This window comes from Centroberyx gerrardi, chromosome 14, assembly GCF_048128805.1.
Source record: "Centroberyx gerrardi isolate f3 chromosome 14, fCenGer3.hap1.cur.20231027, whole genome shotgun sequence".
Taxonomy (NCBI): Eukaryota; Metazoa; Chordata; class Actinopteri; order Beryciformes; family Berycidae; genus Centroberyx; species Centroberyx gerrardi.
Genome location: NC_136010.1, coordinates 24868966 through 24886298, shown reverse-complemented (window position 1 = coordinate 24886298; position 17333 = coordinate 24868966). Strand labels below are relative to the sequence as shown.

Sequence of the window (17333 nt, the reverse complement as noted above, 5' to 3'; positions counted from 1 at the left end):
CAGGAGATATTGTTTTATTAATTTCATAAACCCACAAAATGGCTGTAGTTGTGCTGGGAGCTGCCAGGTGTGAATGTGAATAAAGAACATGGCAGGATGCACCTTTTATTCTGGGGAAACGTGCACAGCTGATTGAAAAGTGCTCAGTTCCAGAAAACGAGTCAATTTAATGAAGACTTGCAATGTGGTATTAAATCCCCACTGTGCACACTCAACTGAATTGCACCAAGTATGCTCAAAACACTCGGGCAAACCCTTGGCTTGGTATTGCCATACAGTACATAACAGATGCTACCAATAGGTTTTGTTGATGTTCACCCATAATTTTGTGTAATAAAAAGGACATGGATTTCAGAAAGCAATTGCTAAAAATGGCAAACATTCTGTGTTAATTACAGTTGAATTAAATAATATAAATATGCTTTTCCCAAAGGCACAGTGTGGGATACGACTGGGAAAATAAAGTTAATAATCGGTCTTATATATGTGGAAGAGTAAATAATTTTATAGAAATTCAAACAAGAGAATGAATCTAAAAATGCACTTGGATATTTTCATCATTATCATTTGATCATATTATATTCACTTTTTTATATTATACTTTTAGTAATACAAGATATTATTCTCTTTCTTTTTGCTTATTATTTTCCCCTCTGCTTTAGTAACACAGATGTATTTACATGGCATGCCAATAAAGCAAGATGAAACAGACAGAGAGAGAATACAGTGTAGTCTACTGAAACAAATGAGCTTTATATATACTGGATTATAGCTTTTTCCAGGTATGTGAGGGATAAATGATTGCAGATTTACCGTTGCTTAATAATTAATAAACATTCATGTTGCAGCTGCAAGAAGTAATTGTCCACAAAAGATTACACAATTACAACAGATACAGCATTTATTACATACTATTGAAATACAATAAGCGGATGTTGTTGGACATCCTACTGGTGTCCAGCAGAACGGTCGGGCAGAACGATCTTATCGGGGTTGTAGTAGTTCTCCTCTATGAGAGGAAGACCCTCCAGCTCCCTCTGGTGGACCAGACGCTCTGCTTCCCTTCTGGCCCACTGCCGCATCCTGAGAGAGAGAGAGAGAGGGGGAGAGAGAGAGAGAAAGAGAGAGAGAGAGAGAGAGGGGGGGGGGGGGGGGGGGGGAGAGACCAGGCCACCCAGAGAAATGTTCTTTAAAAAAAAATCAACTTCAAAGAGCTTGGACAAGTCCAAAGTAGGAATTGTCCGAGGAGAAGTAAACACAGTAGATCTGAGCGCACAATGTATTAACTTGTCACAAACTGAGGAACAGTGAGTGACCAACACACACACACACATTCAACTTCTGTTTTTGATCCTTGTTTTATTCCCGTTTTAACTGTATTATTTAGTGTTGATCTGTTGTGACTACTGATAGTCATCATAGGGTGGAGTGTCAACTCAGCACACCCACACACACACACTGATACAAAGTGTGATCTGTATCTTAATGCTTCAGTAGGGATGGGACGACATATCGAAATGCAGTATATCGCAATACAAAATGTAAAAATACGTATCGTGGGGGAGAAAACTGAATCACAATAATCACAAATGAGACAATTTCACAAGCTCTCAGATCTTTTCAGATTTTCACAGCTATCAGAATTATGTTATTTACACTTTGTAATGCCATTTTTACATTGTTGTTTACATTCTGGTGAGCCAATGCAATTGCTAGAAAGAGTTGTGGCTCAGAAATAAACATAATTCTGCACAGTCATACTTTGTTGTCACTGAACTTTATTTATTACATCGTATCGTGGTTGTATCAAATTATGAACTCCATATCACTATTGAATCGTATGGTGAGATAAGCATATCGTCCCATCCCTATGCTTTGGCAATATTGGGCTTAACTTTCATGCCAACAAAGCCTGTTGAATTGAATTGCGACTGACACAGACTGCAATATTGGAAAATTGGAAGTGTTGCCTCCTTTTGCTGCTACTTTTTCCCAGGATTTTCTACAGACTGGGTGACCGTCCTCAATCACTTTCCTCATTGCATCCTTCTGAAAGCCTTTATCTTCCTAGAAGGTTAAATAGTGCAGGAAGCTGGCTGCCTTCTGCCATAACGTTCGTCAGCAGAGGGGCGCTCCCTCCTTTGTGGCTATGCAAGATATACACAGCTCATAATGACAGCAGCGCTATGCTGTGTTCAAGATGTCGTCTGAAAAAGTGGGTAATCACGGTATTTCTCTACAAGATTATTTTCCTTTGGGGAACACAACAGAAGCTGACAGACTCAACATGTCAAACTCAGCAAGATTAAAGGAATAGTTCACCCAAAAATGAAAAGTTATTATCTATTCACCCTCATGTCAGTCGAAACACCGATGAAGTTAATATGTCAATATAATGTACAGCGAGTTAGCTGGCACAGCTTTGTGTCAGCCTTCTCCAAAATAAATAGCTGGGAACTGCTTCTTTAGAGTTCCAAAAAGGGAAAAGAATTACCATAAAATTTCTCCAAACAGCATAATCCAAGTTTTCTGAAGCCAAACAATTGCACTGTCAGCCCAAAAGTCCAATATTTACCTCATCATCTCCATTCACCCAGATTCTTCCACCAGATCACCCAACTAATAATGAGGTAAATATCCCACAGTGCGATGGTTTGGTTCAGAACACATGGATTATGCTGTTTGGACTAAGTTCATGGTCATTTTTGCCTTTTCTGGAAGAACCAGGACCTGGACGCTTTAGTTGTTTTGGAGAAAGCTGACAGGACGCTGCAGTCCACGGTTCACATCATGCACTAAACTTGGTACGGAAGCATGCCACTTTTACTCAGCAGAGCTGTACTGTCTTGCAGTGCTCTCTGTCCCTGTCAATGGTTTAGTAGGACGTTTACCATGAAAAGACGTTTAATTAAAAAAAAAAACACTTACCCATGGTCTGGTAAGTAGTGGATAAAGGTGCCTCCAATAACAAGAACCACTGAGATGCCAAAGAAGAAGGCTACCCTCATGTTCCACGCGTCAACCACAGGATCACTGGAGAATCCATGGAAATCTGGATTCTGACACAAGAAAAAAGGTTACAAATTATGTATCAGCAGTGCAAGCTACAAGATAGATTTTAAATTCATATTCATATTCATACCTGAGGTTATGACTGAGGGTATGACAGCAGTGACTGTCAGACACATTTGGACCCAGGCAAAACAATGTACTATAGAATGCTTGTATAACAATACTTATTATGGTTGGGAACTTACATATTTCTCCGCCAGCATTAATAAATATGTTCATTCTTTAAATATTTCTAAACTGCCAGTGTTTAGAAAACAATGACAACCATATTCACCCTTGTTCGTAAAAAAGAGACTACAGTAAGCCGCCTTCTACACATCCCCAACACTAAACAGTTTGATTTGGGCTTCAATAAATGCAACCAATCCTATCCAAAATTGTTTGAGCATTCAGGGGAATGTACTGCAGCTTGACTTACAGCTGTATTAATCATGTTAGAAAAAATAATGAGCTATATGCATTGACCCCTGCCAACACTGAGCTGACTGGACAGCCGGATCTGGGCCAGGGTTGCCAGATCTTTGGAAGAAAAACAAGCAACATAGACTATGTAAAAGAAGCCCAAAACAAGAAACCATGTTTTCCTTCTTTTAAGCACACACTTAAACAGGGCTATGTGGTGAAACATTAATCACTTACTGGGTTACACTATACACAGAGTAGAAGTCAGTTATAGACAGTGAAATTTATTATTTGGGTATTTAGTATGTAATTCTTTATATTCTGTAGCCTACATCATTTTTACATTCAAGTGTGGTCTTCACTCTTCACTTCTTGTATGCTGTTAAAAAATAAAGATTGACTATACACTAGCCCCTAACAACTGGCCATATCTAGAACAGAATACAGATATTTTGCCCATTTTGTAGGCGGCATCTTGCGCTGTTAAGATAGCTGTGCCTGCTAACATCAAAACATCTCTGGAGAGCTGTAGAGGCTGCTCTGTGCACGCGGGTGCTACAGTTTGTGCAGGTAGCAGAGGTGAGCACTGTGGGCAGCAGGTGGGAATGATTGACAGCTGGTATTTCATCTGAGATATCTGAGTCTCACTGTTATGTTTCAACAACCCCAAAAGACCGCAACAGTCAACTGTCAAGCGACTTTCTGAAACAACCACCCCCAAAGTCGCTTATAATAAGCAAACATGGCAACCATATTTTGGGCCACAGATTTAGCTAGCCTATCCATTTTGCGAGCCAGGCTAACGCTATGTGGAACATTTTCGGTTACATGTTCGGTAACGGTAACGTTAAGGCCACTGTACGCCCGTCTATGTAGAAAAAAAAGTTATTTTGCGTTCGGTGACGTTAACGGCAACGCCAAGGCTGCCGTATATCTGGTGGTGGTGAACTCACCTTGACATACTGGCTGACCTCGCCGTGTCCATGCGCTGCCGCGGCGGGCTGCAGCTCCGTCACAGCGGCCGTGCCTGCGGCGCCAGTCGGTTTCGACTGGGAGACGAACCGGGCCGCCTGATGAAGGCGAAAACGGGGCAAAGCGGCTCCGAGCCGTGCCAACCGGGTCAACATTTCGGTCGTTATGATTTACACAGGAAACTGGCGACCCGGAACAGGAAGTCACGAATATTCTCCTCCTTTGTTTTTGTTTTGATTTACCGCCACCTGCTGGACAGAAAGGGGAATTTACCCTGCCTGCCGACCCCGGCTGAAAAAGGGTGAGCAGATCTGAAGATGATCCCTGCAATGAAAGTCTTGGTATTCATTTCTTGACTTCCTATTCCTCTCAAGCTCTCTCTCTCCTCTCTTTCCCTCTCATACTGTCACATTGCATCTTATGCCATAAATCAAAATAAAATATTTTGAGGTGAAAGTATGCATGCTTTCTATTGTAAATATGTATAGGCCTAATACAAACTGTAGGTCCTGCATGTTTAGAGAACACAGGGACATATACAAATTCCATACATTAGAAAAAAAAAAAAAAAAAAACACTGAATGAAAAATTAAACACTAAACACAAAATTATTTCCTGTTATGTCCATGTCGCTTTCCCCTCTTCTCCTTGGTGTTTTGAATTCTCAGATGCATGATGTTTGTTAATAGGTTGCATCCTTATCCCATTTCATTACTGCCTTTGCAAGACAACCAGTGTAGCCATCTTGCATTAGGATTATTCGGTTGTTATTTCCCTAATATCTGGCACCATCCTATTAGAATCATCAGGCTAAATATGCTCTTTTGGAAATTGAGATGTTTATTTAGTTACATTTCGTCTCCCTTCCTCTCCATCTCATTTTCTTTCCCACAATTTATATATTCCTCATCCTATAAGGCTACATTCTCAAAATAAGGCAAATATTCACACAATGTAACTCATTTGTATTAACTTTTTTCTGAAAAATATTTTGCTTACTACAGTGTGAGCAGCTATGGTGCCAAGTGATAGAAAGTGACATCACCTGGTACCAAAGATCAGCCAATAGCAGATGGTAATTTCAGTGGCATGCTTTTTACCATTAGATGTCAGGCTTTACACAGATTTAGGTAATTAATAATTTAAGTATTTTCACCGTTGCAAGATTAAAACAAGAAATGGATTATTGGCAAATTCAGATTATTAGATTATACACTTCAGTTTCAATCAAGGATAGTTCAATTCAAAACTTCTGCTAGCATTTCAAAGGAAACAAAAATATGCAGTTATACTTAACCTAAAAAATCCCTTTGCAAACTACTTGCATTGAATAGATATTTATTTGTGTACGATATACAATCAATGATACATTGGTGTGTTGTATGATTAAAAAGTTCAATTTTTGTGCACATATATAATTTAATGAGATAAACAAGTCCGTTTGAGTTTATACAAATGCACATATTGCTAGCTTTTAGTCCAGCAAGTTTCATCAATTCTTTCTAAATATTTAAATAGTCCTATTAAATATTAATATACAAAACAAGGAGGCAAAACAAGATATAACAGTAATTATCGCAATAATCACAAGGGTATTTCTAAATACATGAGTTGGTGGCAACTTTTTAGTCTGAATGATTTTTCATCATTGCTTGAAAACAGAAGCACTAATAAAAGTGAGATTCCACTGTTGGAGGTGAAGGGTGTTCATGTTTCCTGTTTCTTCAGCATTTCTGCAGGACAGACTGAATCAAGTCTATTGAGAAGCAATTAAGACAGGGGGATTTTGAAATGAGCAAAACAAATTACTCAGAAACAAAAGAATCATTTTGAAAGATAAGCATTGGCAAGAAAAAAAGAGCATTTGAGGAGAATTCAATAGCTACATTCCAGTATACGAACATAACATCAGATAATCAAATGGACATAATGGCTCTGGTGTGTTGATCATTAAAGCCCCAACTAAATTACTTTGATCCTGCAATGGCATTCTGGATTATACACTACAATGTGTTTCAAAAGTAGGTATACAATTTGTAATAGTAATGAAAAACAAAGCTGTTTTTTTTTGTTTTGTTTTTTTTACTTTGTCAATTTAACAAGATATTTCAACAGATTTAAGCGTCAGTAATACCAGGAAATAACATGTTAGTAGGACTTAATGTCCTCGCAAGTGTTCAAATTGTTCCCCATCATTAACTCATTTTTGCATTCTCTCTGTGATGCTGTCACAGTCCTTTGTCTGCACTGTATTTCATGTATATAAAAATGTAAACCTACTTTTGAAACACTGTATACTGGCAAGAAGTAAAAAAGAAGTTACGCACACACAAAGGAAACAAATCAAGGCTACTGATTAACAATAACAATTGGTGATAATGAGGCACTTCTCTGCCAAAGGTTGCACATAGGCTAAGGATATTGTAATTTGCCATGTCACATGGCATCTCCTCATATTCAATTTGGTAGTTTCAGTAACTATCTCATTGAAGACGCACTGGTGAAACTGACCATGAATGTTTTAACATTCACAGTTATTCAGTCATTTTATGGGTGATTGGCCTGAACCACACAGCTGTTAACTTCACATCAGCAATCACATGAAGCTAATACAAAGGCTATCCATTTGAGACACCTCTGCATAGAGAATTACAGAAGCCCCACTAACATCTATTCGTCATATAGCCTAGTTGCCTACAGCACAAGTATTATCATGGTTTCTTTGGGGAAAAAACATATTTTTAACCCAGAACTTAGCATAGAACATAGAAAAAATGTCTTTGGGAAACAGCAACAACCAGAGTGCTAACATGATCACTTCTGAAGGACGTAACAAAAGCAATAAATAACACACTTTACTATTAATAATAGAGTTTAAATGTCAAGGACATATGTCAGCAGTATGGTATCTGATGCAGATAAATCCTGCACTGATCTCAAGTAGTCCTGCATCCAAATAGTTTCTACTGCAACATGGTTAGATGAAAAGATACAAAAAATTCTGTTTCAGACACAGAATTTTTCAAGAATTCAGCTAAATATAATGATTTAGTGTTCAAAAAAAGATGATTGGTATGTATTACTGCTGGATATGATCAAAAAGAACCAGGGAGGTTGGACTATTACTCAATACATACCATATCCTTCACAGATTTTCCATTTCAGAACAATATGCCAAGCAATACTGAATGTTAAGCAATGTTGAAGTGACATACAAATCTCATACACAGACACTAACCAGGTTTCAAATGTGTTTCAATGAAATGGCAAAGCAACCAATTTTAATATTCCAAGAAATTTGTGAAAGTCTACTCTTTGTGGGAACAGTGGACACCCTTAATTCCACCATATGGAGCCAGATATGAATAGACTGATGCAAGTAGCATCTGTTTAAAGGATTCCTCCGGTGTTAAAAAACATAAAAACAGCAGCAATTTCATAAGGGAGAGATGCAAATCTGAAAAATGAGGCTAAGTTTCACCAACACCAGAGGAACCCTTTAATACATACTTTGATACACTTGGTTTGGATGCTTCAGAAAGCCCTGTCAGCCACTCCTGGCTATGTATCTAATTTGATACCTTTAATGAATTACTGAAAACAGAAAAAGTGAAATTTTTTTCTCAGTTAATTAACTTAGTTGTGGTCCCCAATTGTGACTGGCTGGGTCACAGTCAAAGCCATGTAAAATACCCAATAAACACCTGTGACTGCGTAACAGTTAAAATATAGATGTAATCTTATAACATATAAAGACATCTGTGAACATACAACTGATATATTAATGCACTAACCCCAAATCACCTGTCATATCGGTGCATATGTTGCTTAGCAACCATGTTTAGCTACTACTCAAAACTACATTGCTAGGTGCAAATATGACTTTTTATGATTGATTAGAGAACAAAAGCTCTCCACAGTCATCGAACCCTGCCACCAGTTTATACCAGTTAACATTAAACTTTTATACTTTCTTACTGTTTTGTTGACAGCTCAGCAGCTGAAACGGCAAAATAGGTCCAATTTGACATAACTAAAATGATAATAATAATAACAATACAAAACGTGTTGAATTTTGGCTCATCAAGAACATAAAAATAAGTGGTTTGGTAGGAATCTCGAGTGGTAGAATGTATAAGCCACTATAACATTTTTTCTGCTTAGCCCCATCTCTCCCTGGGCATCTATCCCATTATGCCATCATGTCCACATGCAATGCCACTTTGGAAGTGTTAAAAGGAAAAATCCACCCTAAAACATTTTAACATTTTGTCCTTGTCTTCACTGAGGGTCTAAGGTTGGTGGTGTTAGGCTAGGCCTGTTATGTCTTTCCAACATGTTATTTTGTGTCTTGTGCTTTGTTTCCTTGTGTTTCATTTTGTTTACTATATTGCATCATTTTGTTTTGATTGATTGTTGATTAGTTACATCTAGGCTCGCTCTCTGTAAAGTCCTTTGAGACATGCTTTGTGATGAAGGGCTACATAAATAAACTTGACTTGATTTAAGAGGGTGGATTTTTCCTTTAAGTTTTCAGCTGAAATGTAACTTAGGTTCTTTAGTTAAGACACTTTTGTGACTTATTTGAAATAACATGCACTTGTAAACAAAGAGGGCAACACAAATGTGCTAAATGGCTAACCATTTGTTGTTAATCAAACTGGCATTTCAAAACAGACAACCAAATGGCTGACTGTCAAAACATCGACATCGCAAGGTTTGCATCTCAATTTGCAAACAGAAACCTCAGAATACACAATGAAAAATCACATTCAAATGAACAGATGTATCCGTTCTCTCCGCATCAACAAACACCCTCTGAGATTCTGTTTATCTTTCTTGGAACGTCATCGTCTTTCAATCATTTCTTCAACTACAGACTGACAGAAAATCTTTATATGTGCATACCTTTAAGGATGATCATCTCTGAAAGTTAAAAAAAAAGTTGTAAGGTTAATGAAAAAAAAAATCAAATATGATGACTACAGGCATAAGGAATATATGTTTTGAAGCGTACATAGAATAAGAAAGGTATCATTAGTAATAGCCCAATTCAATGTGGAAGGCTATCAAAAAAAGATAAACACCTCCAATAGGCCACAAATAGTCTAGTGAGGAGTTTGCTGAGGATGGGAGGTCAATGACACGAGGAAATCAGGAAGAGGGAGAAAGGGAGACTTGAGCTGTTGGGGAGGGAATTGTGGTTGCAAGGTTGTAAGTTGAATTTGGAGATGAAGGCTGAGGAGATGCTAAAGGGGTGAAAATGGGCCGGGCAGAGAGGGTTGAAGAAGGGGAGTGTTGAGCAGCAGTAGCTATGGTTGGAGAGTCCGAGCTAACCTCGTCCCCTTCTTCAGAGTCCCACACTTCACTCTGCAAGTAGTCTGCAAACAACGCCTTGGCTCGCTGCAGCACCCTGCTAAGGTTGTGGCGCCGAACAAGGCGATCAAAGTGCATGGCCAGCTCGTTGTAATCCAAGCTGTTCTTGATGATGTGGTCTCGATGCTCCAGCAGGATGGACAGGCACAAGAACAGCATGAAGGGATTCCCTTTGCCAAACTCTTGAGGCGGCGGCAGAGAGCATGGTTTGATGCTGGTGCTCTCTGCCTTGGTAGAATTGGGTGTGTTAGCTGTGGTGCTGGGGGACTTGTTGCCAGGTGAAGGCAGATTGTTGGAAAATGGCCTGCCACCAGGCAATGAAGGGCCTCTTCCAAAGGACAAAATGGGTGAAGAGAGCAGAGATCGATTCTGAGGATGGGAAGGAGAAGCAACAGACGTTTTCACAGTGGGGGAAGTGGGCGAGTTGGTCCCGGTGCTACTGAGCACCTGGGCAGAGGAAGTCAATAGTCTTGGGACTGTTCCTGGTAAGGCGCCTCTTCCGTTGGTTGCAGTTGGGGATGTGGATTTTGGAGAGGGAGAGTCTGGAGAAGCACCTGGCCAGCTGGAGGGTGAAGCTGAAGATGTAGGAGAGAGAGAAGCGCTGGTTTTCCAATTTGGGAGGCCACTAGGAAACAGGCTGGGTGATAATAGTGTTTCCCCATTGGGGGGGTTCCTCCCCTCACTCACAGGAGAGGAACTACTGTCATGATTTTTTATGAGAGGCGCTCTCTCTCCGGGGTCGTCCTCACTGTCCACTGTGGACTGGCGACTTGGGATGCTTGACGTAGGCTGCGAATCCATTAATTCAAGGGGTGGCTCAGGCGGCTCAGTGTCCTCCATATCAAAGCTATCCTCATTCCGGGCTGTGTAGTATTTAAACTCACCAAAACTAGTTTGCTTCTCAAAAGGAGGAGCAGGCGAAGCCACCTTTTCCTTGGCCACACAGGGCATATCACAATCACCCTCGCCCTCCTTACCAGCTCCTATGTACTGCCTGTCTTTTTCTTCTATGCCAGCCTTCCTGCCTATATCTGCTTCCTCTCTTGAAGGCCTCAGCATGTGGCGTCTGCGTTGCCTCTCTTTTTGTTCCTTATCATCTCCGAGGCAGCTCTCCACCACCATGTCTTTGTCTGTGCAGGAAACTGTGTCATCCGTCTCCAGCGGTGGTCCCAGAAGCTCCACTTCTGTTTCAGGAGGATCTGGGGGCAGCGAGCTCCAAGTAACCTCAAGCATCCTCAGAGCATCATCAAAGGCAAACTCTCGCTTGAGCTCCAGAAGCAACCAGCGGTAACAGAAGAAGAGGTCGTCGGCGCCACGGGAGACCAGATAGGAGTAGAATTCGGGATCCGAGTACTGCAAAAGCAGCTTCAGATGTTGGAACTTAACAGACATGAGCTGCCCATCGGGCCGGAAGTTCCCCTCCAGGCGTTTCATAATGCCACAAAAGCAAATGAATGCATGAGCCTCATTGTCCATTACTGCAAGTATTGGGGAGGCGATGTCACTCATGCCCTGACAGTATGATATCTGCAAAACAAGTGTGAATCAGTGTTATATCAACACAGCAAAGTCTACATGTTACCAAGAGCAAAAAAAACAACTTACAAACAGCTAAAATGTTGTTTTTTTAAGATGTACACATTAATATTGTAAGTCATCAGTTTCATTTGTTTGTCACCTTCCTTCTGCATACCCAACACTGAAACAGAATTCTAAATCATATACACATACATATGCTTTGCAGAGTAGTTTGTATTTTTCAAAAACAAAAGAGGTTAACATAGGTCTGTTAGCTGTCAAGTTCCACTGTACGTTTGAGCTGCTGTCAATGAGTACATTAACATGCACACTAATTCAATCTTTACCCAATTAAGGCAATACTCCAATTATGACCGTGCCTTGATTAAGGTAATCAGATAAAGGCATTTACATGACAATTTCAATAGTCGGAGTAAGCACACCCGGTTAATGCAGCTAGATTTCTGCTCAATCTTTTGATTTATTGGGCCGTGACAACACCTTGTCAGATTTATTTTGTTTTTTTCAAACTCACCAGACGCAGTAACCTGGATGTTGTATTTTTTAAAGCAAACATGGCGCAGTGCACTACGTTAGCCGAGAGTGGCTGTGGTTGCTCATATTTCCCGTTATCTTGGGATCAGACTTAACTATCTCGTCATCTCGAAGATAAATTAATGGTTTTGCCAAGCCTAGTAAGCGTGATAGCGTTGCCAATGCATAGAAAGACTAAAGTGGAATTGACAATGTCAGAAGGAGAGATCACAATTTATCAACACTTTTACCTTAATGACCCAGGCAGAAACTGCGAACTCTTGAGAAAAACATTTTTGTTATCTCATGATAATTAGATAATTAACTTGCAGTCACGAGAAAACAAAGTTTGATATCTCAAGGTAATTAAGTTGTGATCTGGAGATAACAGGATTAAAAATATATGAGCAACCACAGCCACTCTCAGCTTCCAGAGTGCAGTGACAAGCAATAGGCTGATTATTAAGTGAATCCATGTAAACCAGGTTATTAGAGAAATCGCGTTACATCAAACCACGTAAATGTTTTAATCAAAACATTGCCTTCAGTTGATTACTACCAGTAATTGGGGTATTGGTGTGCAGTCTTTGTTTAAAACTATACATGTACAATCTAGAGCGAACAGCTTTACACACCTGTGGATGTGTGATGGCAAAAGTGGTGAGCAGGTCAGTGAGGGCAGTGAGGTGAGGACCGTCTTCTGAGCCTGCATAGTAAGGATGGGCCCGGTCCGTCCTCAGGACGTCTTTCAAAACGTTCCCACGGATAAATTCAAGGTCCTCATGGCTGACCCTGGCAGTCCACTCCCCCTTCAGCTGGTCATACTCTCTGGTCTTCCTCTTCATGTAGTCCATCCTTTCCTGACCACTCAGTCCGTCGGGGTACACGTTAAGGAGGTACCGCCAAACAACCTAACACAGCAGCAGGAAACGCAAATGTTAAAAAAAAAAAACATGAAAAAACATGACGTTAAAAAAAGTATTTATCCTATCTATGGCCTATGCTCTCCAACTGATGTTTCTTTTGGCCAGAAGAAGTAGGCTATTTAAATTCAATGAGTTTCATTTCAAATATGTAAAATGATATTTTCACCGCAAATTAGAAAGTGGCAAAAACAATAGCAAAAACTCTTAAGTAATATCAAATATCCAATATTGAAAGTGACATGTTTTTTCCAGAATGTCTGAACACATTCTCGCACTTTTAGTTGACTGGTCTATATTTGATACAAACTAGAATCTCCTTCAAGATCTAACACGCAAATTACTGTCATCCAAATGAGAAGGATGTTATAACTTTGTGAAAATGAAAATTAGGTTTGTGCTGGAAAATAGATTTAAATAATGTAACACCAAAGACTTTTGTGTATTTGTGATACAAAAAAATCTTTATGTGATACAAAACGTTTGGGCAGGGTTCTTCACCGAGCCTTTTGAATTTTGAGTGCTGTCCCTGGATGAGGACTAAACTAAACTCCATCCTAGACCACACCTCCCAGTCCCACCCACTATGGTGAGCTGATGCAGCTATGAAGCATCTTCAGCATCCACCTCAGCACCCCAAGGTGCATCACAGAGTGCTTTGGGCTCTTTTGTGCCAACAGCCATACAAAAGACTGTACAATCTTGTCTACTTTGTAGTCTTTTTAGTCAAACTTGTTGGTTTAATAGTATGCAATCAACCTTTAATTACAGTTCTGGCCATCATCTTTATTGTTAAGTTAGTAAAAATAATGCATACATTGACATGGTGCTATCCATAAGCAGTAATGATAAAAATCAAAAATCATAAAGATATGATGTGTATAAATGTTTATTAATAATAATAATAATTATTATTATTATTATTATTATTATTATTTATATTTATTTATATTATTTTCTTCTGTTTAGGTATTATTATTTATCTCCGAGGGTCATGTTTTTAACATTTAGCCTACATTTGAGATGTTTTCGGCAATGCTGGCAATTTTTGTTAGCCTGGTGGTGCCACTTGTCCAAAGGAAAAAGTGAGCAAAATGCTCACACAGGAGAACTCTGATGGGTATGAAATGCTGGACAACACAGCTGCTCTACCTTACGTAGTGAAGGGTCCACACCACCATGGTAGATTCGTAGCCTCAATTCCTCAGGCCGTGTCAACTGGCCCTGTCCATTGAGGTAACTGTGAAACTCAGCGTCACTCAAGGGGGGCTTGAAAGGCTTGATCTCCTCCCCATAAGACCAGCTGAAGGCCTGCTGGACTCTGGACAGGGTCCGGCCCATCTGAAAAAACAAAGAAAAAGACTGAGCGTGTAGCCTGCCAACTTAAAGACAGAGACAAGTTAAACAACTGCATGAGCAAAGGACCTGACTCAAGGCTGCAGTGAGTGGCGGGTAAAAGAGCTGGCTGACTGGATGAGGAAGGTCATCAGTAACCTGGGACAGCAGGGACTGGGTGAAGGGAAGAGCAGCAGATGCCAAGGACCTAGTCTTCTCCCCAGGAAGCTGCTCAGAGCCAATCACATCTTTGGGGCTTATGATGTCCCAGTCCTCCATAACAGGACCTGCAGATAGACAGAAAGTGTCAGGTTAGTCAATGTAGATGAGGCTTTCTTTAGTGGATATTGGGGCACATTGGTCTTCTTACTGTCTTCTGAAGGTTTGATGTCCATCTTGAGCTGTAGATAGGGTTTGGCTGCGCTGACAAACGCAACATCCAAATCCCAGTCAGACAGGAGAGACAGGTACATTTCAACACCACTTCGATCCCGAGACAGGTAACTGATCCCAAAATTTCGTTTCCTAGTTTGAAAAACAAATAAAAAATTGTAAGCAACAACAACAAATTCAAACTCTTGTTAGGGCTACTTCTGATAGCCTCCTAATCTGTGCAGCAGTTTAGCCAACTTGTCAATCACTCTTACCCATTCAAGTCAAAGGCCCTGATGAGTATATGCTGTAGCACTTCCAGCGATGTTATCTGAGGATCGACAGCAAAGGAGCGAAACTCGACAGGAAGCACGCCATCACATTTCTGGAGAGTGTTGAAAAACAATCCATAAAGCATCTGATAAACTTTAAAATATGATATATGGAATCAATATTTTATAAGGCTTATAACACCTTGGGATGTAACAACAAAACACCAAAATACAAATGCCATGACTCAAAACCATTGCATTATTAATGTTAAAGATGTTGACTTAAAGCTGCTACCAGTAGAATTTGAAACTTGATGCCTTTGGCAACCTTTTGTCCCTTGGTCAGTGTGTCTCATACATATGCTCATCTGTGGTGCACCGCCACAATTTTGGCATGGCCGCCACAAAATAAAAAGGTGGTCAATGTATAGAAATTGATCTAAATCTATCTCTAATGCTAAGAGGTGCGCATCACCTTATGCTCTTTCACACCAGAGACTAATCTCGCGAGGCTGAGGTGCTCACTCAGCTGTTGCTTGTAAACACACATGCCTTTTTATCTCATCCATTTGTGTGAGACATCTCCAGACCACTCCTGGGCCCCAAGGAAAGACATTCATCTTTTCCATGACTCTGCGAGGGGACCAGGTTCTGGGGCACTCCTAGCTAGGCGCCGGGGGACTGGACACCATTTCTACTTGTCTAGGCCTATATACTTGTTTGGCTATAAACAAGTAGAGTGAGTCCTAGTGTTTTGGTTGAGGCCCCTCTTTTTGTGCCATAAATCAATACGGTACAGTTCGCGGGAAATCATACCCAGGGACATATAGAGTAAACGCATACAAACAACAAACAGACTATACCAATTTTCACAGCGATGGTCTCATTTTTCTACAGCCATTATTGATAGTAACATATAAAAAGGTAAATATTCCACACGTAGGTGCTTTAATAAATTACTCACTAGATGAGTCAACCTAAACTGCTTAAAAAATTAAAGCAAGTGAGCTAATTGAAACTTAATGCCTCAGCTACACCAGTTTCTAAAGAAAGCAGCTAGCCTGGACTGGCAGCCAGGGTTCCCCACTATTGTCACGACTGCGACAGGCTGGTTATTTACCCTTTGAGACATTGTCACAATATTGGCTGTAACCTGCAGCTGGCCAAGCTAGCTGTTGCCGTTTAACGTTAACGGTGTACAGTGAAGAATCACCAGCTGTGAATGGCACCGGATTGCAGCTAGCTAAAGGTTAGCACCTCAGTCAGAGCCAGCATACATCGACAAAATCAGTTAGGTTCACAATAATGGCGATAGCCAAAATGTTAGCAACATTAGATAATACCCAAATAATGTAAACAAATGCTTTGCTCTATTCAAAGTTATCTAAGAGGAACCTACAGACAATGTCAAAGATGGTGTGCCGACGTTTTCTAAAAGTACAATAGTACAGTGTGTGTCAGTCAGACAGCTGGCTACAGCGACCATTAACATTCAGTAAATAGGCTAACGGCGCTGCTAGCTAGCTGACGTTAGCAGACTTATCACTAAAACCACTATCGTCTTACCTTGACTTTGACTCGTACCACCCCCCTCTCCTCCTCGCATGCCATTTTAAAGACTCCGTTTCGGAACAGGATGGTTGTATTTTAGTGTTTTTCCCCCTACATCGACATGGTGATCAATAACATGAACAGATGTGGCGCTAGCTGAGTTCCTCTCCTTCCTGTTTAGGAAGCGTAGGTGCTTTCAGAACAAAAGTCCCATTACTTCTAGTCTGACCTACTGGTCACATTAGTGACTGTCAAGAGCTGTCACTCATCTGTGCGCAGTCTGCATTCAATGACTCAAAATGTGTTTTTATTTTATTTTTAATTTTTAAATGTATTTATTGATTGTGACCAAATTTGATTGATTTCTTGGAAAGGGAAGGCCAGACAAATTCTAGAATACAATCACACAACATAACACAAAACAACACAAATAAAACAACAAAACAAAATAGCAACAAAAATAAATAAACATTATGAACTGTTTCAAATGCATGGCTCATCCAGCCCTCCATCATATTTAAACCGACTAGTATCGTTCCCCTTCCCCTCTCTGCAACATTCAGAGGCACCACCAAACTCCATACATGTGGCTCTCCACTCTCCACTCACATCAACAGGATTTGGAGATATTTTGACATGCTCCATTTGGACTACATCTTAGCTGAGTTCACCGTTTCAACCGACAGCTGACTCTGGAGTCAATATTGTCTGCGGGTATGTAAGAGACAGTAGCAAGCGATTACTTGACTTGACTGACAGTGACGTTCGGAATTAACTTTGGCAATGGTTATGACAAAGACTACAGACAACTGAGGGGGATGCTATTGCCACTTTATGGGCATTGCCTTTCTCAAGATTAACTTTCAGCAAAAAGGTGGGTATTATTCAGCAAGGGCAGCCAGCATTGGCTAAATCCCTGAGGCTGTACTACTGTATCCGCATGTTGTGATTGGAAAGTTCCTGAATGAAAGACTCTGCAGTTCTGCCGTCCAGGATAGGCAGGCTC

At 40.3% G+C, this 17333-nt stretch overlaps 2 protein-coding genes across 3 annotated transcripts; both read right to left on the bottom strand.

The window, feature by feature from the left end:
• Window positions 1–875: 875 nt before the first annotated feature.
• ndufb11 (NADH:ubiquinone oxidoreductase subunit B11) lies at window positions 876–4638 on the bottom strand. The gene is made up of 3 exons (XM_071900781.1): window positions 4428–4638; window positions 2929–3059; window positions 876–1083 (listed from the first exon to the last, which is right to left on the bottom strand). Exons 1-3 carry the CDS (start codon window positions 4599–4601, stop codon window positions 948–950), a joined length of 441 nt encoding a protein of 146 aa, XP_071756882.1. The 5' UTR covers window positions 4602–4638; the 3' UTR covers window positions 876–947.
• A 1161-nt stretch (window positions 4639–5799) lies between these two features.
• On the bottom strand, window positions 5800–16457 carry tbc1d25 (TBC1 domain family, member 25). 2 transcript variants are annotated; one of them, XM_071900725.2, is made up of 7 exons: window positions 16343–16457; window positions 14780–14889; window positions 14503–14657; window positions 14223–14419; window positions 13950–14138; window positions 12510–12785; window positions 5800–11349 (listed from the first exon to the last, which is right to left on the bottom strand). In XM_071900725.2, the coding sequence occupies exons 1-7, from the start codon at window positions 16385–16387 to the stop codon at window positions 9601–9603; spliced, it is 2721 nt and encodes a 906-aa protein (XP_071756826.2). In that variant the 5' UTR covers window positions 16388–16457; the 3' UTR covers window positions 5800–9600. The 2 variants fall into 2 exon arrangements, with proteins under 2 accessions (XP_071756826.2, XP_071756832.2); XM_071900731.2 differs by having other exon boundaries at window positions 14292–14419.
• Window positions 16458–17333: the final 876 nt, after the last annotated feature.